Genomic DNA, 20,591 nt, shown 5'->3' with positions numbered 1-20,591 from the left:
TCCAGAATTGGGCAGGGACTCCCTTAGGCCCTGCAAATGCCCACCTGGCTTAGGGCTGCTGGCAGGAGCTGTCTGTCCTCTTAGACTCAAAGGCACACAGGACAGTTAGAGATGGCCCTGACCAAGTGGGCCCTGTACTTGACCAGGAAGGAGGCTCTGGCCAGGAAGGTGACTGCGGGGCTGCTTTCCTCTCACTTATCCATGCACATTTCCAGGCAGAGCACCACTGGGAGGCATCCACCGGCTCCTTGGATGCCTTTGAGGACCAGTGGCTGCAGCCCAGGGGGCTCTGCTCGGTTTTCCCTGCAGGCACACTTATTTTCATGTTTTGACCCTTTGACCCACACAACACTCCTACCCTGTTTTTTTCATTAGTTGTCCCAAGAATTTAGTTGTTCCATTCGTGCTTTAGCCCCCCATAAAAGGGGGCTACTAGTTAGCCAGGTGGGCCTTGCCCATGGTAATCGGATGGACAAACAGACAGGACAGTTTAGAGAGGACCCAATTTCTAAAGCAGTGGTTCTCAACCTTTTTTTAGACTTAAGGTCCTCAGTCGACTCAAGGCATCCCTTGGAAAATGCCAGTGCTTAGTTCTCACTTGGTTTTTGAGGACAGAAAAATAACAGCATTTTCCAGAAAAAACTCAGAAAATCAACAACATTTCATTGTTCTCCTGCAGCATCCTGGCTACGCATTACTGCACTAAGGGCATGTCTATATGGCTTCCCTTCTAACCCTGGGTCCACAGATAACAAAATAAGCCCTGGCCACTTGCTCTCAGGTGTGTGTAGAAGAGACCAGCAATTAGGCAAAGTGGACAGCCTGGGAGCAGCTCAAAGCACAGAGGTTCGGGCTCAGGTCGAAATTCTGTTGCATCCTTGCTGCTGAAGTCACACCCGCGAAGTGCAGTAACTACACTTTTAGGCACCTACACACAGGCTGGGTTGTATCTGCACCTTGATAGCTGCACTCATCATGTGCTCCCCTTGGAGGATGCTCTGTAGACTGCACTTTGGCCACATAGGCTCTGAGTGGGGACAGAATGACCTGCAGATGCATGTGAAGCTGCCTAAGTCCTGCAATGTGATCTGCAGCAAATCCACAACTAGAGGGTACTTGGTGTAGGAGACAAAGGGCTCTCTCACTTGCACCCCAGCATGGGCCCCTTGCCCAGAGCAGAAGACCCACCAGAGCAGGAGCTCTAGGCACCCCCACGTTTGAACCTGCACCTCTGGCTTCCCAGCAAAGTGCTCTAACCACCAGGTCATGGGTGATGCAGTGCCCAGAGCACGCTCCAGCCTCCTCTTGAGGCTGGGCAGCCAGAAGGCAAAGGTGAGCGTAGCCTGTTAATAAATGTGAGGCCAGGGCCCTCAGAGATCATAGAAAATTAGGGTTAGAAGGGACCTCAAGACATCATCTAGCCATCTAATCCAACCCCCTACTCAAAGCAGGACCATCCCCAACTAGATGGCTCTGTGCCTTTGGCTGTCAGGAAAATTAAGTCAGCTCCATGGTTCCCTCTGGATCCAGGTCCCTGTCAGCGTGCCCAAGCATCACTACATGACTGCCAGCCCCATTTCTCCTTGGGATCCCCACATACACCGCACTGTCTACAAGCACACAGGGCAGCCCTGAGGGCCAGGGAGGGGGAAGGCTGGGCAGGCCAGGGGGGTACTGTCATTCCCCTTCGCAAAGGCCTCTGCCAGCTCCCTTGATTGTTTGTCAGGATTGAGCAAGATGAAAGGAAGAGAGACTAGATCAAGGGCTGCTCACCTACCTCTCCAGGCAAGCAGGCTGGGGAGAGGATTTAAAGAGACAGCATCCATTCATGCTTCTCTACATGCCTCCTGGGGAAAGCTGCTCATTTAATAACAGGAGGAATGCTTCCCATGCTGTTCCCCACTCTCCTCTCCAGAATCAGCATCAGCCTCTTGTGCTTGCAGGACTCCCAGACACTTTGCAACCTGCCTCCGTGACTCTTAACCAAAATACTCAGGGGGCCCAATCTTCTCATGCTTGGGTAGAGCAGGCGTAACTCTGCTCAGCTGTGTCTCCTTCTGCCTGACACCTTCACACCTGTGTGAACGATGCACAAGCATCACCAGCCCGATGCACCAGTATTCACTCTGCATTGCTCTTCCAATGTAAGGCAGCCACACACCCAACCCCTCATAACTAGCTGGCCAAGCCAGGAGGACAGCAGACTGCCATGAGCCAGCCAGAGTGTCTTGGTGGGCCTGGTATTGCAGGGCATTTTGCCCTGTGCATCCCCTACCCCATGGACACAGTGATCCAGCCAAGTGACAGCTAGAGAGAACCAGTCCCACAGACCACAGTGGGGTCACTCCTGCTTGACCCCAGAGCTTTGAATTGCTCCCCTGAGAACACCGGGGTGGGGGCACTAGTATCCAAAGTCACTCCCCACTGATAGAGGGGGTCCCGTGTGAGAGGGCGGGTGCCCACCTGGTCCAGTTTCCAAAGGATGAATATTGCATGCCCTCCTCACTGGACTGGGTGGAGGTTGAGCTCTTCTGTGCCACATCATGGGCCTGAAGCATGGTGGTAGGACCACTAAGTAGACAAAGGGGATGGAGGCAGGCACTGTCACTACACCTGCCAGGCCTGCGTGCCCATAGATTGAGGACCTCAATCTTCAGGGCTGACAAAGAGGCACCCTTTCGGCAGAACAGATTTCACCCCGCAGACAACCCCATTTGAGTATTTCTAAAGCAGCTCATGTCCTGAAATAGCTCATGTCATTTCAGGTCTAATATTGCATGATATATAGCAGCCCCAGATTGCTGATGCCCTGGGATAGTTCATCTGCAGGGATATCTCAGACTGTGGGATACATCTTGCTTTTTAATACCCCATGCCCCAGGGCTCTCTTCTCCCACACACCCTGGCAATTCAGTCCCTAGGTACTACCTCCAAGGTGCACATGCTTGCAGCAGGGAAGGCAAGATGGAGGACACCTGGCACTTGCAGTGAAAGGTGGGGATGTTTGTGGTGGTCCATAGGTCCCATGGGAATTCATCACACTCTCTGGGACAGGCTCCTGAGAACACTTGGTCTCTTGTGCAGGTCAGTTCTAATACAGAAAGTCCCCTTGGCCTGGGGAGTGGAGCTAGCACTGCAGTTGTTATCCAAGAGGCTGAGGCTCTTAAAGCTATCCTGAGAATCAGGCCATGGAGTCCCTTGAAGATAAGGATGAGTCCTCTGAGCTGGACCTGCTATTCCACAAGATATTCTGTAGGTGTAGGGAGCCAGGGGGAAGGCAGATGTGCTTGGGCTAGCCCATGTAGCTGAGGAGACATACTGCAGGGCAGGGGTGCACCGATACATTAAAGCAGTAACTGCCCATGGTGATGCTCTTATCCCATGGCAATAAAAGCTAACCCTCAACAGCTTAGCCTTCACTGCGAAACGATTTATGCCCAGGTACACTGCACTGCTGTAGTTTAGCTAGGAGGTGAAAAGAAGTGCATATAACCAAGGCCAGGTCACTGTTCACCAGGGGGGTGTCTAATGCTGTCAGGCTAGAGAGAAGCCTTCTCACACCCACTTTGCATAGGTGTGAATGGCTCCACAATATGCAGGGCATGATTGAATACAGAATCAGTGCAACACCTGAGCGTGTATTTGGTGTCACGTGCATCGCTGAGTCCTTTACACCTGTAGTTTTGACAATTTAAACCCAATTTCCTCCATAGGTCATGACAGCACAGAATGTGGCCCAATGACCCAGTGAAATGATTCCTGTTCCACTGGGGTGGATCTGGCATCCTCTGGCCATCAGCAGCAGCACATGCTTCAGGGGAAGGTGGAAGGAACTGGTGGTAGGCTGATGCAAGATACTCTTGCTCTGATACAGGTCCCATTCTTCAGCTGTCTGTGCCTCATTTTCCCCTTCTGCAAAATGTCATCAGTGCTATCGTTCTCTCAGAGGGTGTCATGGAGATTTGTATCACAACAGTATGAAGAAGCCCCAGCCTAACCCCATTGTGGCAGGTGCTTTGTCTACACACAGCCAGAGATGATTCCTGCCCTGACAGGCTTACAGCCTGAGCAGGAAAGGCAGGCATAGGTTGGGAAAGGAAACAGAGGCAGCAAGGGGGACCTGTCTTGCCCCAAATCCCTCAGCAGATGAACGGCAAAGCTGAGTGAAGGACCCAGTTTCCTGTCCCTGCCTGATAGAACAGCATTCAGCAACCCTGGGGTGGAAAGTGGCCATGAAGGCTGAGAGACTGCTCCATCCCCTAATGCTCACACCAGTCCTGGTGGCTTTTCAAATCCCACTTAGTCCTCAGAGATCATCCTGCCAATCTGTAGCCCCTTCTTCATGTGCCTCTCTCTCATGGTAGCAAAATAATAAGTGGGGAGGAGGAGGCAGAAACCAGTAGTGAGTCTGGAGCGGAGACACAACTGCATCTGCCAATGACCTCACTCCCAGGAAGCCGGCAATATCCTTACAGAAAACAATTAGAGCAGCTCCAGGAGGAAGGCTGTAAATCAGAAGCACACGACAGCCTTACACACCACAGCAACCAGGGCCAGAAATCCAGCACATGCAGCAGAAGCTCTGGGAGGCTGCACGTTCCCAGCAGTAGAAAGGTGTCACAACCCAAAGTTGTGATTTCTGTTTGTGTGCGCGCTTCGGCACCGCTAAATTATTTCCTGCTATTTGTCGCTTTCTTTGCACGGTAGAGTTCTCTGCTGCGAGAGAGAGCTCTGGTGCAACGGGGGATTTCCTGCCAAATTACAGCTTCTTTGCAGGGTGCATTTCTTTTGCATCATGGTGATACACGCTGCAAAGGAGTTCCCGCCATTTGTATTCGGATTCACGCCACATTATTGGCCAATTCCTAATACAGGCACATGTGGCGGCTAGCGATTGGCTTGCTAGCCGTACAAAAGGCTTGGGTAGTTTCCGCCCAAGCCGGAGGAGGGAGGACAAGAGAGATTCTGTGTGAAGATCTCCAAGCGCTGCGGACCCTCGCGGACCCAACGCGCCTCCCCTAAGCAGGCAAGAGGGGCGACAGAACCGAACCTACGGAGCTTTCGCTTCTAGCCTCTCCCCGTCGCCGATTGCAATCCCAGACGTATCCCTTTCCTGTAACTTCGGACCCGCGGAGCCTAAGTAACTCCGGGGAAACTTTACGAACCGGACCCGCGGAGCCTGAACAACTCCGTGGGAGCAATCGATTTGTCGTGTTCCTCTAGCGAGGATCTAAGCAGGAGCTGTGCCTGGAAACCTATCCAGCCTACACCAATACTATCTTTGGGTGTAAGTAAACAATCTTTTCAATCAACCATTACACCTCTGTAACTAATTCTAGCTCGCACGTGCCAAACCGCTCCGCAGTTCTCTCCAGCCCTGCGTGCCCGGGCTGCCGGCCACAGCCCGCGTGCGACGAAGACGGGCCCGGCTCGCCCCCGGCTCGCACGTGGCGACGAGAATGGGATTGGAATCGCCGCCGCACATGGCGACAAAGGTGGGATCGGGGCCCGGCCCGCACATGGCGACGAGGATGGGATCGGGAGAGAATGTGCACGTAGCGACCCAGACGGGATCAAGAGAGAATACGCTAGAGTTAGAATTGGTTAGGAACTGCCCTTGGCGCGATAACCAACGCCAAGTGAAAAGCTTTGAAGAATTAGAGATCCATATCGCTTACCACCAGGTGGGCGGAACGGGTGAAAGATTTGTAAGCGGCCGTTTGTCGCTAAAGGGAGAAGAGGGAATCTCCGAAGATGGAGCCCCAAGAGAAAGGGAAGTGTATTTGCTCCCTGCAGCGTTCGGGTGTATAATGAGAGACAAGCGGGTCCTGTTTAGGCCCCTCGATACTGTGTCCCTCGCCGGACCCAACCCGGCGGGCGAAACGAACCCGACTTTCACCCGGGAGTGTGCCCGATGCCTACGATATGCTTGGGAGAGTGAAGAACCGGAGCCCATCGGCCCGTTCTCCCCGTGCATGGTAATGTCTAGATTACGGGGTCGCGAGCTTCCATCTGAGCTCCACGAAGATTTGGAGACGGAGGAGCGCCCTGCGAATGAAAGAGTGGCCTTGCGGTACGACAAGGGGGGAGAAGGTAGCGCAACTATTCATACTATAATGAACCTAATGCAAAAGAATTTAAGTTTGAAAACCCAGCTGCAGATGGCGATCCGATCGGTCAAAGAAGCGGCTGAGAAAAAGGAGCCTGAAACGCCAGGCCAAGATGGTGCCGAGCAAGAGGGAGACCGCGTGGAAGAACCGGAAAAGAAGGGTGGAGCTTCTAACGAACCCGCGAGAGTTCGGTCAGCGACTCTGCCCATCGATGCAGCGTCGTCGCCGGCAACCCCACCTAGCGATGCAGCGGCGTCCCGGCCGACCACGCCTTCCTGCCGACGAAGGAGAGAGTCAAGCGGAGGAGAGCATCCGCCCCTCCTGCCTGAAGTAACGACAGCAACAGTAGCCCCTGCGGCAGCAGTTCAGCCTATGACAGCATCGACTCCCGAAAAAGCAGCTTGTTCTACAACAACTAACCAAGTTGCTACTACTTATTATGCTCGCACCAGAGCTGAGTTGCAGGATTTATGTAGAGCATCAAAAATTCAACCTGAAGAGACTCTAGCTGTGTGGTTGGGACGTTTAGTCGTGGAACTTGGATCTGACCTGCTGAACCAAGAAGAAGCAAGCTTCTTGGTTAGACAAGCTTCGTGGAGTAGAGGACATGTCACCGCCATCGACATGATAACATGTAATACTCACTGGCCTATTCCACTGCCAGCGCTTGTCGCAGGACTGATTAGTCAAAAGGCCCACGTGTGGCGTGCAGGACGGCCAGAATATACCGGCGCAGATCACCTTATGCTGGCAATGATCGACGTCTCGTACTGTGCTTGGAACCCAAGAGCACGTGCGCTGGGATTGACATCACTCCAGCGAATAAGACCATGGCCTCACCGTCACTTGTGAGATCCTGGAACCGTTCCACTAACCTCTCACAGCCTAGACAGTTGTCTCAAGATCTACGGACAAAAGAACATCGTCGTTCTTCGAATTCTGCTCAGTCCAATGGTAAATCAACCCGTGAGTAATTTTCTTTGTCAATTGCCAAGACTGCGTATCCTGATGGAGCCAAGATTGTCTTATGATCGGGACTGTCAACACCCGATCAGGCCCCAAGACACCAGACGACGTGGATCCGATCTCCCACCACTGCCACCGAGAACCCTAGAGGAGCGATACATGTTTGGATTTCTCCTACAGCGTTCCGGACTCAACAAGCGGCAGCTTCGGATTTTAGGGGACGCAGGCCAATGGCAGTTAGCTTATAGTTAGGTTTCCGTTATTTGGAAGAACCGGATGATGAATCTTCGACGATTTTGTCTAATTAAGCCATGAAAATCGTTTAAAATTGTTTACGTTTGTTGAATAAGGTCATTAATCTGTTTTGAGAGTTTTTGTTTACAGATCCAGAATTCAGAGCGCGTGGCGAGGAGGAGCCCTGACAGGGATGACGCCACCGGAAGAAGTGAGGGCCTGACGTACGACTTTGTCACGACGCCCACTGAAGCCCTGATCGTGCAATTTTGTTATGAATCAGATTATGTGTTTATGTTGATTATTATTTCTTGATTGTCATGTAACTAGATCCCAGGACAGCGAATTTTATGTTTGTGTATTTGTTTGTTGGCTTGTTTACTCGTTTGACGATCGACAAAACTTCTAGATTGCTCGAAAGAGTATGGCATAATTTAGCTATGCTCTCAGCAAGGGGGGATGTCACAACCCAAAGTTGTGATTTTTGTTTGTGTGTGCGCTTCGGCAACGCTAAATTATTTCCCGCTATTTGTCGCTTTCTTTGCACGGTAGAGTTCTCTGCTGCGAGAGAGAGCTCTGGTGCAACGGGGGATTTCCTGCCAAATTACAGCTTCTTTGCAGGGTGCATTTCTTTTGCATCATGGTGATACACGCTGCAAAGGAGTTCCCGCCATTTGTATTCGGATTCGCGCCACATTATTGGCCAATTCCCAATATAGGCACACGTGGCGGCTAGCGATTGGCTTGCTAGCCGTACAAAAGGCTTGGGTAGTTTCCGCCCAAGCCGGAGGAGGGAGGACAAGAGAGATTCTGTGTGAATATCTCCAAGCGCTGCGGACCCTCGTGGACCCGACGCGCCTCCCCTAAGCAGGCAAGAGAGGCGACAGAACCGAACCTACGGAGCTTTCGCTTCTAGCCTCTCCCCGTTGCTGATCGCAATCCTAGACGTATCCCTTTCCTGTAACCGGGACATTGTGGAGAGAATCCCCAAGCTCCTCAAACCCACAGAGCACTATCCCATGCTCCTTATTCATGTGGGCACCAATGACACGGCTCGGAGCGCTCCCAGCCAGATCGTGAGGCGCTACAGGGATTTGGGAGCGGGGTTTAAGGGTCTGGGGGCGCAGGTGGTGTTCTCATCGATCCTCCCAGTCTCAGGCTATGGGATGAGAAGGGACAGGAGGATCTATGTGGTCAACCAAAGACTGCGGTGCTGGTGTCATCAGGAAGGCTTCGGCTTTCATGACCACAGCCCGCTCTTTGGCGAGAGAGGCAGCGAGCTGCTGGAAAGAGATGGTCTCCACCTCTCTCCCCTAGGGAGGAGGCTCTTCTCAGCCAGACTGGCTGACCTGCTCCACCGGGCTTTAAACTAAGCCCGTTGTGGGGCAGGGGGACTACCGCCACTGCTGGCCCGCTGAGCAATCCTTGCAAAGCCAGCGGATCACGGCGCTCAAGGGAGCCCACCCCAGCCCCAGCCCTGGTAAAATCTGTGGGCAAGGAAGGAGTCCCCCGGGGGGCACTTGCCTGCCTGTACACTAATGCCAGGAGCTTGGGGAATAAGCAGGAGGAACTCATTCTCCTGCTCAGTGCAAACAATTACGATGTCATAGGGATAACAGAGACCTGGTGGGACTCCACCCACGACTGGACCACGGGGATAGATGGCTATACCCTGTACAGGAGGGATCGTGTAGAGAAAAGGGGCGGGGGTGTAGCTCTCTATGTTAAGGAAAGCTACGCGTCCCTGCAAGCCGATATTGGTGACCAGGGTGGACGGCTGGAGACTCTCTGGGTTAAAATCTGTGGGGAACACAGCACAGGGGACACAATGGTGGGAGTCTATTACAGACCTCCCACCCAAAGTCCTGAGCTTGACCAGGAGTTTGCCCAGGAACTGGCTGAGGCAGCTTGCTCCAGGACCATGGTTGTCATGGGTGACTTCAATTACCCAGACATCTCGTGGGAGGATCGCTCAGCAAAATCTGAGCGGTCGTAGAGCTTCCTCTTATGCGTGGATGACCTCTACCTGACTCAAGAAGTCTATGGGCCAACGAGAGGCAAAGCGCTGCTCGACCTGGTACTGGCTACTGGGGAGGACCTAGTCGGCGACCTAGTGATCGATGGGAAGCTGGGTGACAGCGACCACAAGCTGATCACCTTCAACATCCGCCGAAAAGCTGGCAAGTCAGTCAGCAACACGCAAGTCCTTGACTTCTGGAAAGCCGACTCTGACAAGCTCAGGAGGCTTGTCAGTGAGGCCCTAAGGGACTGTGACCACAGGGAGAGGGGAGTTCAAGAAGAGTGGTTGCTCCTCAAGGGAGCGATCCTCAATGCACAAACTAAGTCTATTCCATCTCGGAGGAAAGGCAGCAAGAGGGCACAGCAGCCCCCCTGGCTCTCCAGGGACCTAGCAGACCTCCTGAGGCTAAAAAGAAAGGCCTACAAAGGATGGAGGATGGGAGTCACCTCCAAGGAGGATTATTCTGCACTGGTCCGGTCCTGTAGGGAGCTGACCAGGAAAGCCAAGGCTGCAACTGAACTCCAGCTAGCTTTGAGCATCAAGGACAATAAAAAGTCCTTTTTCAGATATGTGGGGAGCCGGAGGAAAAGCAGGGGCAACGTTGGACCCCTGCTGAACCAGATGGGGCAACTGACAACTGACGCCCAGGAAAAAGCCAACCTATTAAATAGGTACTTTGCGTCGGTCTTTCATCAGCCCCATGGGATGCCCATGCCTGCTACAGGGCCGGGAAGTCCGGGTGAGGGTGATCCCCTGCCCTCCATTAATGCTGACTTTGTGAAGGAACATCTTGAGAAGCTGGATACCTTCAAGTCAGCCGGCCCTGACAATCTTCACCCCAGGGTACTCAAGGAGCTGGCGAGCATCATAGCCCAGTCTCTAGCGCGGATCTTTGAAAACTCTTGGCGCTCTGGTGTAGTGCCCGAAGACTGGAAGAAGGCCAATGTGGTGCTTATCTTCAAGAAAGGGAGGAAAGTGGATCCGGCTAACTATAGGCCCATCAGCCTGACTTCTATCCTGGGGAAGATTTTAGAAAAGTTTATTAAAGAGGCCATCCTTAATGGACTGGCCGACGCCAACATCTTAAGGGATAGCCAGCACGGGTTTGTCGCGGGTAGGTCTTGCTTGACCAATCTCATTTCTTTCTACGACCAGGTGACCTATCACCTGGACAAGGGAGATGAGATTGATGTCATATATCTTGACTTCAAAAAAGCCTTCGATCTGGTGTCCCATGATCGTCTCTTGGAGAAACTGGCCAATTGTCGCCTTGGGTCCTCCATGATCCACTGGCTGGAAAATTGGCTCCGGGGTCGGACCCAGAGGGTAGTAATTGATGGAAGTCACTCATCGTGGTGTCCTGTAACCAGTGGGGTCCCCCAGGGCTCTGTCCTTGGACCCATACTGTTCAACATCTTCATTAATGGTGTGGACACTGGAGTCAGAAGCGGACTGGCCAAGTTCGCAGATGACACCAAACTTTGGGGCAAAGCATCCACACCAGAAGACAGGCGGGCAATCCAGGCCGACCTGGACAGGCTCAGCAAGTGGGCGGACGAGAATCTGATGGTGTTCAACGCCGATAAATGCAAGGTTCTCCACCTTGGGAAAAAAAACCTGCAGCATCCTTATAGGCTCGGCAGTGCTGTGTTGGCTAGCACTATGGAAGAAAGAGACTTGGGGGTCATCATTGACCACAAGATGAACATGAGCCTGCAATGCGATGCGGTGGCTAGTAAAGCGACCAAAATGCTGGCTTGCATCCATAGATGCTTCTCAAGCAAATCCCGGGACGTCATTCTCTCCCTGTACTCGGCCTTAGTGAGGCCGCAGCTGGAGTACTGCGTCCAGTTTTGGGCTCCACAATTCAAAAAGGATGTGGAGAAGCTTGAGAGAGTGCAGAGAAGAGCCACGCACATGATCAGAGGTCAGGGAAGCAGACCCTACGATGACAGGCTGAGAGCCCTGGGGCTCTTTAGCCTGAAAAAGCGCAGGCTCAGGGGTGATCTGATGGCCACCTACAAGTTTATCAGGGGTGACCACCAGTATCTGGGGGAAGGTTTGTTCACCAGAGCGCCCCAAGGGATGACGAGGTCGAATGGTCACAAACTACTACAAGATCGTTTCAGGCTGGACATAAGGAAGAATTTCTTTACTGTCCAAGCCCCCAAGGTCTGGAACAGCCTGCCGCCGGAGGTCATTCAAGCGCCTTCATTGAACACCTTCAAGATGAAACTGGATGCTTATCTTGCTGGGATCCTATGACCCCAGCTGACTTCCTGCCCTTTGGGCAGGGGGCTGGACTCGATGATCTTCCGAGGTCCCTTCCAGCCCTAATGTCTATGAAATCTATGAAATCTATGAAACTTCGGACCCGCAGAGCCTAAGTAACTCCGGGGAAACTTTACGAACCGGACCCGCGGAGCCTGAACAACTCCGTGGGAGCAATTGATTTGTCGTGTTCCTCTAGCGAGGATCTAAGCGGGAGCTGTGCCTGGAAACCTGTCCAGCCTACACCACTACCATCTTTGGGTGTAAGTAAACAATCTTTTCAATCAACCATTACACCTTTGTAACTAATTCTAGCTTGCACGTGCCGAACCGCTCTGCAGTTCTCTCCAGCCCCGCGTGCCCGGGCTGCCGGCCACAGCCTGCGTGCGACGAAGACGGGCCCGGCTCGCCCCCGGCTCGCACGTGGCAATGAGAATGGGATCGGAATTGCCGCCACACATGGCGACAAAGGTGGGATCGGGGCTCGGCCCGCACAAAAGGCAGGCAAGACAGTGAGTTGCTGTTTGAAAGCAAAAAGCCCCTTCAAAGGACCCATCACTGCTCATATATGTAAAGGGCCATCCTCCTCATCTTGTTATCCCCTCTAGTTTAGCTCTGAGGGGAGATTTTAACCTTCCCTTTGCCAGCCCTTTCTGCCTCTTGGACACTTTGTAGGACATTATGTTGTCCCAGCATCTGTGGGTACGCAGGAGTCCCCATTCCTCAACTAGGTGGAGGTGATGGCACAGAGAGCCTTGATTGCTTCGAAGCACCTTCCAACGGGCCAGGACCCTGCCTTGGCTGTGTCAATACAGAGGCCTGCATGGCCCCAACCCCCCAGTGCGTGGGTGGCTACTAGGACATGGTCAAGCCTTGATTCTCTTCCCTTTGCTGTCCTCAGCGTTGCTGGGGAAGTGGGAGGTACAGCTGGATTGTGCATGGCAAAGTAGGACTCCACTTTGCTGTGTGCTGGGCTTATGCTAGAGACAGTCTGGAGGAAGCAGGGAAACAAGACTCCCAGCAGGAGGCACTGGGCTTTTTTTTCATTCACTCCCTCAGTGACAGAAAGACCAAGATGACAAGAGGGGCTTGGAACAACTGGATTTGGAGGCTCCAGTTTCTATGTGCATTTTCCTTCTTAATTTCTCCATTGTGTGGGGATGCTCTAGGCTGGGGTTGAAGCACACCCACTTTTGAGAGTGCAGAACCCACCCTGCCTATCACAGAAGAAGGATGGGGAAGTCTTGCAGCCTTCCCTGGTATCTGTAGGCCAGGGCTGACAAACTGGTGATCCATCAGCCACTCAGGCCCATCAGGGGTTAATGTGCAGCTCCCAGGCACTTGCCCAGACACTACGCTGCAGAGTAGGAGTTTTGAAGTGATGGGAGCCCAAGAAGGGTGGCTGTGCCTTAAGGAAACGATCCTTCGGGCACAAAGCGAGATGATCCTGATGCGAAGAAAAAGAGGGAAAGGGGCCAGGAGGCTTCCTTGGCTGACCAGAGAAATCCAGGGCAGCCTAAGGGCCAAAAGGGGAGCACATAAAAAGTGGAAACAGGGCGAGATCCCCAAAGACGAATATACCTCCTCTGCTCGCGCTTGTAGGGAGGCAGTTAGACGGGCCGAAGCTACCATGGAGCTGAGGATGGCATCCCAAGTAAAGGACAACAAGAAATTGTTTTTTAGATATATAGGGAGTAAAAGGAAGACCCAGGGAGGAATAGGACCCCTGCTAAATGGGCAGAAACAATTGGTGACAGACAGGGGGGACAAGGCTGAACTCCTCAGCGAGTTCTTTGCCTCAGTGTTCCTAAGTGAGGGGGCACGACAAGTCTCTCACTGGGGTTGTAGAGAGGCAGCAGCAAGGTGCCAGACTTCCATGCGTAGACCCTGAGATGGTGCAGAGACACTTGGAAAAACTGGATGCCTTTAAGTTGGCAGGCCGGGATGAGCTCCATCCGAGGGTGCTGAAGGCACTGGCCGACATCATTGCAGAGCCACTGGCGGGAATATTCGAACGCTCGTGGCGCACGGGCCAAGTCCAGGAGGACTGGAAAAGGGCCAATGTGGTCCCCATTTTCAAGAAGGGGAGGAAGGAGGACCCGGGCAACTATAGGCTAGTCAGTCTCACCTCCATCCTCGGCAAAATCTTTGAAAAAATTATCAAGGCTCACGTTTGTGAGAGCCCGGCAGGACAAATTATGCTGAGGGGAAACCAGCATGGGTTCGTGGCAGGCAGATCGTGCCTGACCAATCTAGTCTCTTTCTATGACCAGGTTACGAAACGCCTGGACGCAGGAGGAGGGGTGGATGTCGTATACTTAGACTTCAGGAAGGCCTTCGATACGCTATCCCACCCCATACTGGTGAACAAGTTAAGAGGCTGAGACTTGGATGACTACACAGTCCAGTGGGTGGCGAATTGGCTAGAGGGCCGCACCCAAAGAGTCGTGGTAGATGGGTCGGTTTCGACCTGGAAGGGTGTGGGCAGTGGGGTCCCGCAGGGCTCGGTCCTTGGACCGATCCTCTTTAATGTCTTCATCAGCAACTTGGACAAGGGAGTCAAATGTACTCTGTCCAAGTTTGCAGATGACACAAAGCTGTGGGGAGAAGTGGACACGCCGGAGGGCAGGGAACAGCTGCAGGCAGACCTGGACAGGTTGGACAAGTGGGCAGAAAACAACAGAATGCAGTTTAACAAGGAGAAATGCAAAGTGCTGCACCTAGGGAGGAAAAATGTCCAGCACACCTACAGCCTAGGGAATGACCTGCTGGGTGGCACAGAGGTGGAAAGGGATCTTGGAGTCCTAGTGGACTCCAAGATGAACATGAGTCGGCAGTGTGACGAAGCCATCAGAAAAGCTAATGGCACTTTATCGTGCATCAGCAGATGCATGACGAATAGGTCCAGGGAGGTGATACTTCCCCTCTATCGGGCGCTGGTCAGACCGCAGTTGGAGTACTGCGTGCAATTCTGGGCGCTGCACTTCAAGAGGGATGTGGATAACCTGGAGAGGGTCCAGAGAAGGGCCACTCGTATGGTCAAGGGCCTGCAGACCAAGCCCTACGAGGAGAGACTAGAGAACCTGGACCTTTTCAGCCTCCGCAAGAGAAGGTTGAGAGGCGACCTTGTGGCTGCCTATAAGTTCATCACGGGGGCACAGAAGGGAATTGGTGAGGTTTTATTCACCAAGGCGCCCCCGGGGGTTACAAGAAATAATGGCCACAAGCTAGCAGAGAGCAGATTTAGACTGGACATTAGGAAGAACTTCTTCACAGTTCGAGTGGCCAAGGTCTGGAACGGGCTCCCAAGGGAGGTGGTGCTCTCCCCTACCCTGGGGGTCTTCAAGAGGAGGTTAGATAGGTATCTGGCTGGGGTCATCTAGACCCAGCACTCTTTCCTGCCTATGCAGGGGGTCGGACTCGATGATCTATTGAGGTCCCTTCCGACCCTAACATCTATGAATCTATGAATCTACTCCTCCCCATTGCTCCTGCTGCTGCAGTGGCAGGGTTTTCTGTGGCTGGGCAGCATGGTAGGAGTGGGCAGTGAGAGCTGCAGCAATGGAGAAGGGCTCATGCTGCACATGAGGTGGGGGAGCTGCACTGGTCCCACAGCACAGGAGAGAGTGGCCTGAGGGAGCCCGCGTGGTGTGAGGCCTCCGTGGCATGCAGCTTGTGTGGTGTGCACCCTGGGGGCCTGTGGCCAGCGTGGTAGGTGGCCCCCACCCACTCAGAAGTTGGACAGTCCTGTGCAAGGCAGAGCTGGCTTGTTGTTATTACTGTAGTCTGCAGGGGATGCTGTGCAGGCTTCATCCTTCCTATGTTCTGCATCATTAGCTGGCTGGGAGTGACTCTAATATGAATTGATCAAAAGAGGCTTTCAAAGCCCACAAGTTCCCCAAGTAGAAAGTTCCTCTTGTTGAAATTGGGTGGGTGAGCTGCGGTTTTTCCTCAGTTCCTTTGATTCATTGCCTAATGCAGGCAGTGGATAAAGAAGGAGCTCACTGCTAAGCCTAGAGATTTAGGGCAGGATTCATGCTTTACATCTTCAGAAGGTCTAGTAAACAGCACTGTACTCTGTAATCCCGAGAGCAGGTTTGTACCTGCTTGCTTCATATAAACTGGGCCAATGAGGACAATTTCACATTGCGGTTGAGTTCAAAACATCCCCTCCGGGGTGAAATGTTTATTGCAGGGGAAATGTGAAGAATGTGTATTGAAAGCAAGAAAAAGGAACTAGGTGCTAAGCAGAGGCTGCGGCTGGACTGTCTGGTAGCTGCAGAGAGCAGTGCGAATTCATGCCTGGTAGGACTCCCATGTGTGCTGTGAAATTATGTCAGGAAAGAAGTCTGCCCGTGAGTTGCTAGTCCTATGACACCGTGGACAGGGCTGTTCCCAGGCCCCACTACCTTCCTCTTTGGGCAGCAGAATGGCGTGGCTGCAGAGAGAGCCGGTGCAAGGGACAGGAGTCTCTATCTTGTACCCAGCAGGATATTGTCTACGGCCTATTAGAGAACTCTGTAGGCCTGTTAAGGGGAACCCTGATTCATCCTGATGGGGATGAATCAGGATTCATCCTGAATCCTAAATCCTGAATGAATTAGTGTTTGGGAGATGCTGATGCAATGGTAGCTTGGCCTCTATCCAGGCATGTTTTTTGCATTTGACCTCTCACCTTCAGTGGGCTGGAGCAAGTCCTGAATAAACTCCAGGTAAATGCTCCAGCTTTTGGCCTGGCTCTTCAGATGAGTGTCCAAACTCTGAACCTCCAGACATTTGTCTGTTATTCATTTTCAGGCAGCACCTGACCTTGCCAGTCCTATGGGCTTCCCTACGGTACCAAATGAAAATGCTGTTGCCTGTAGTTATAACCAGTGATATGACAGAGCTCTAGTGTGCATCAAAGCTGCTGCAAGATCATCTGGCTTGGTATTTAACCTGCATGGATTTAGAAACTGGTAATATGGTGCCATATTATATTGCAGCTGGCTCTGAATGGGGCAGAGCCCCATGTCTTGTCGACAAAAGGTATTGTTGTCTGATGGATAGTAAAAACAGTAGGCTGAGAAAATGTGACTTACAAAATCTTCAAACTGTAGAGGCCAGAAAAAGCTTCCCCTGGGATCCTGAAGAGCTGGTTTCCAGAGAGTCGCCTGCAGTAAAAAGAGGAGGCAAGGTCATGTCAGCATCCTTGAGGAAACTTAACAAGTCTCATCTTATACATCTTGCTACAAATCTTCCCAGGTCTCTGGGAGTAGGCTGTGAATGTTGAACTTAAGGCTTGTATCCATGTCATGACCTGCTACTGCCAGCTTGTTCAGCTTAACCGGCAGAGACCTATGCTTCCAGCACAGGTGATCCCACGCTCAGTTCCTGGGAGAGAACCCTGTTCTACAATCACTAAAACAGAAGAGAAGAAATTAGCTTTGTGACTGTCCTTGTAAGAGGTCGTGACTCATACTTTCCCCATAAGGATGCTCAGTGATATTGAATACAAATAGAAACCCTACTTTATTGCTCGAAAAGTCAGTAGTGATGGCAGAGTGATGGAGAGGAGGGGCTACTCCTTCTTTTACACAGACCGGCTGCCACCACATTGTCTCTGGCATGGAAGGGATGTTCCTAAATCATTACCTTATCTGGTCTGCCCTTGCTGGGCCACCATTTAGCAACATGTGACCTGTTGTTTTATGTCTTTTGTCTTTTATTTTCTTTTTCTCCATTTAAATATCCTCTTTCCCATCTCCTCCTTCCCTATTCCTTCCTTTCATGGCCCCTCTACAACTATACTGCACGCCCAGGGGGGCATGGTACCACCAGTTTCAGGAGCACTGCATCAGAGAAGGGAAAGTGAAAATTGCAGTTCTCATTTGTTTCCCCACCCAAGCCCAAAAAGACTTACGGTGATGCTGAAAGGTGGCAAACACAAACCAATGCAAAAGGAATTTTTCTCACACCATGGATTAGACTGTGAATCTCACTGCCACTGGATCTCGCTGGAATCAAAGGCTGAGCAAGTTTCAAGCTGGGTTCAGACACTCACACAGATTCCTAGGTTTTGATTTTTCATGGAAGTCTAAATTTGTATCCCATTTTCTAGCAGTTCTACTTATTTCCCTTCTTGCTACAAATAGTGTCCGCGGCACAGAGATTATGCGAGTTTCCGAAGTTAACAAAGTGAGTCTGCTGCAGAGCCAGGAATTTCATTCAGGTCTAAACTCAACGCCTTGTCACCAGACCTTCTGCTCCCCAGTATGGGGCACATCTCTCCCGCTTGTCTCTTCAGTATCACTTACCAGTACCTGCTGCTTGCACTATAGCAGTGTCACCAGCTCTGTATTCACAAATCATGGGTTGCGTCGCAAACCCCAGAGACCGGTTTGAAAAAATGGAGATTTGAAAGAACAATCACTGCTGGAATCTTTTTCTTTGCCTTCCAGTTTCTGAGCTTTTAGGATCACATTCAGATTGTGTTTCCAGGCATCTCCACAATCAGCGAGCCTAGAAATGATTTCTTTTTCCCCCAAATGAAAGCTGAAATTCCTATAGTCACATGACTCAAAGAGCTGGGGCTTTAAGAATAACATTTAATCTCATGAGACTCTCAAGCAATGGCAACATTCCCAGGATTATGCCACCACCAGGCAGTTGGACCTCGAGGCCACTTTAAGGGTTTGATAAATCCTCTAGCAGGCCTAAAAAGTTGGATAGCTAAGTTTGCTGCATACAGACTTGTCAGGGGAACTAAAAATTGGCAAGAGAGCCAACTCTTCTTTTAAAAGGCTTAGATATGAGTTGGGCAGGACTTCATAGGTAACAAATAGATCCATTTAAGAAGCTCTTGACTATGTTTCAAAGAGTGTTTTGTAAAGGCCACAGGCAGGTTTTAAGCAAAACATGTAACCGGCCAGTATTGCTCCCTGGGCTGAACTGCAACCCTCTTCCCCCCCACTTCCCCCTTTGCACCCTGGACCTTGCTTGTCCCAGTCCCACTCTGGAGAAGGCAGGACACCAGAAGTAGCTGGATGTTCACTGCTGCAGGGAGAAGATGTCATCCCTTTTTCTGCTGTTGCTATAAGCCGAACAACTAAAAAAAAAGAAGTCACCGTTTTTAGTGAAAAAAAGGGGGCAACATCTCTCTCCTGCAGCAAAGAACTGCCGGCCACTCCTCAGCGGTGAAACACCACTGCTTCTCTACACTCCCTGCTGCTGCTGCTGGAGCTGGAGCAGAAATGATGTAGGGTGTGGGGGCAGGAAGGTGAGATACCCCACCATTTTCATTCAGGCACCCTCCCCTCAGCAGTGCCCAGCGCTCGTGCCCTGCTCATCCATCCATCATTACACTACTGATTTAAGGAGATTGTGAGATCACCCACAGGCATCCGCACTTGCTAATAGTTTTGCACACTTGTGTGTGCCAGTACTCACTCACTCATTCTTTCTTTCTCTCTCTCTCTCTCCCCTCTCTGGAATCCAGGGAAAATTGCTCCCATAATTAGGCCTCCAACAGCATAAATAGCGCAGGGTCGTTTCTTTAATGTGTGGGAGCAGGTTGCAACCTGCTCTTGGTGGTATGTAAGCCGCCTGGCAGGCTGGGCTATTTGTCACTTGGGGAGTGTGATTTGGTGTAATTGCTTCCTTTGATTGCTGATTTCCACATGGGGAAGAGATGCCTCTAAGATGAGACTACGCAGGGTGGGGCACAGTCCAGAGCCGCTCTAAGCAGAAGTGGCAAGGCTGGTTCTTACATGCTGTTGGGGAGAATGGGATGCGGGGAGAAGAGTATGTGCCCCGGACACAAACCTGTGACCATGGAAGAAACAAGCACTACATATCTTGCAGATCCCCTACAAGCAAACAGATATGCTGCTGGGTAGGTGTTTGTGTGTGGGGGGATTCAGACAGAATCCAGTTACCAAATAGAGGCAACCAGGCAGCAGAGGGGGCAGAGCGAAGGCTGCTTCAAAGTGGGCAGCGGGGCAGGAGTGGCTGGCTGCACCCGTTGGCTTCCGGAGACTTTGCTGCACCTTTGGAGTCAGACTGTTGTATGTGTGTGCACACATAAGCTGACTGTCCTTGGATGAGCATGTGCCTCAGTACATGTGCAAAGGCATGTGCTTACAGATGTCCCACTGACCACTGGTGGGAAAAAGCTCAGGGTGGGAGTGCAATCTGGGGGGAGTTGGCTGCACCCCTGCAGCTGTCATCAGCAGGACATCAACACTAGTGTCCTGTTCCATGTCATTAGCCTCTCAGGTCATTTAGTCCTGCGCACCCGCGACACAATGATCTGTCTGTGCAGATCCACAGGGCCTCAGCATTGCATTCCCACTGTTTATTGTCAATCAGCAACCTTCTCTTTGCTGCATTCCCTTCCCCTGCCCCCTTCCCTTCCAGACACACTTGAAAGCCACCAGCTTGGCAGGCAGATTTCTTCCATTAAATGCATCATTGGAAGCCAAAATACCATGAAGTTCAATCAGACAGAGTCTCTTCCTTTTTCTTTAATTTAGGCGGGACTCAATAACGCTTGCAGCGATGCTGACAAGCGCGGCTGGTTCAGAACTCTGCTAACACCTCCTACTTCACAAATCTCTTAATCCGCCCCCTCCCTGGGAGAGATTGAGACTGAATTGCTAAACAGCCCACAAGGAAAAGAATGGAGCTGGGGCATTCCCCCTTCCAGGCACGCAGGGAGTGGGCTGCCGCTGCCCTAGGAAGGGCTGCCTCTCGCCGCTCATTCCCACATCACAAGGGGAGAGATAGGCTTTTTCCCACCCCAGCTCCAGATCTCAGACATCTCCAGCTCGGTGGAGAGAATGTGGATCTGGGATTTGGCTCAGGCCTGTCTTCCCTGCCCATCCTGCTTCTGCGCTGTCCCCTTTGTCAGTCAAGGGTGACTCTACTGAAGACAATGGGAGTTTACAGCATTGAAATCATTGCCAGGAGGAAGGACAGAGCTCTGTCTCAACAGAGGTAGATGAGAGAGG

The 20,591-nt window shown here is 51.9% G+C and overlaps 1 protein-coding gene across 1 annotated transcript in view; it reads right to left on the bottom strand.

Moving 5' to 3' along the window:
- The window catches only part of LGR6 (leucine rich repeat containing G protein-coupled receptor 6), a 214,234-nt gene that overhangs the window by 115,581 nt on the left and 78,062 nt on the right, over positions 1-20,591 (bottom strand). Inside the window, exon 3 of the mRNA XM_014609405.3 lies at positions 16,683-16,754. Within this exon, the coding sequence (XP_014464891.3) occupies positions 16,683-16,754 (72 nt within the window). The remainder of the gene's footprint in view (positions 1-16,682; positions 16,755-20,591) is intronic.

Source organism: Alligator mississippiensis, chromosome 14 (assembly GCF_030867095.1).
Source record: "Alligator mississippiensis isolate rAllMis1 chromosome 14, rAllMis1, whole genome shotgun sequence".
Classification (NCBI taxonomy): domain Eukaryota; kingdom Metazoa; phylum Chordata; order Crocodylia; family Alligatoridae; genus Alligator; species Alligator mississippiensis.
The sequence above is the reverse complement of the archived record's forward strand: the minus strand, read 5'-3'. Positions and strand labels throughout refer to the sequence as shown.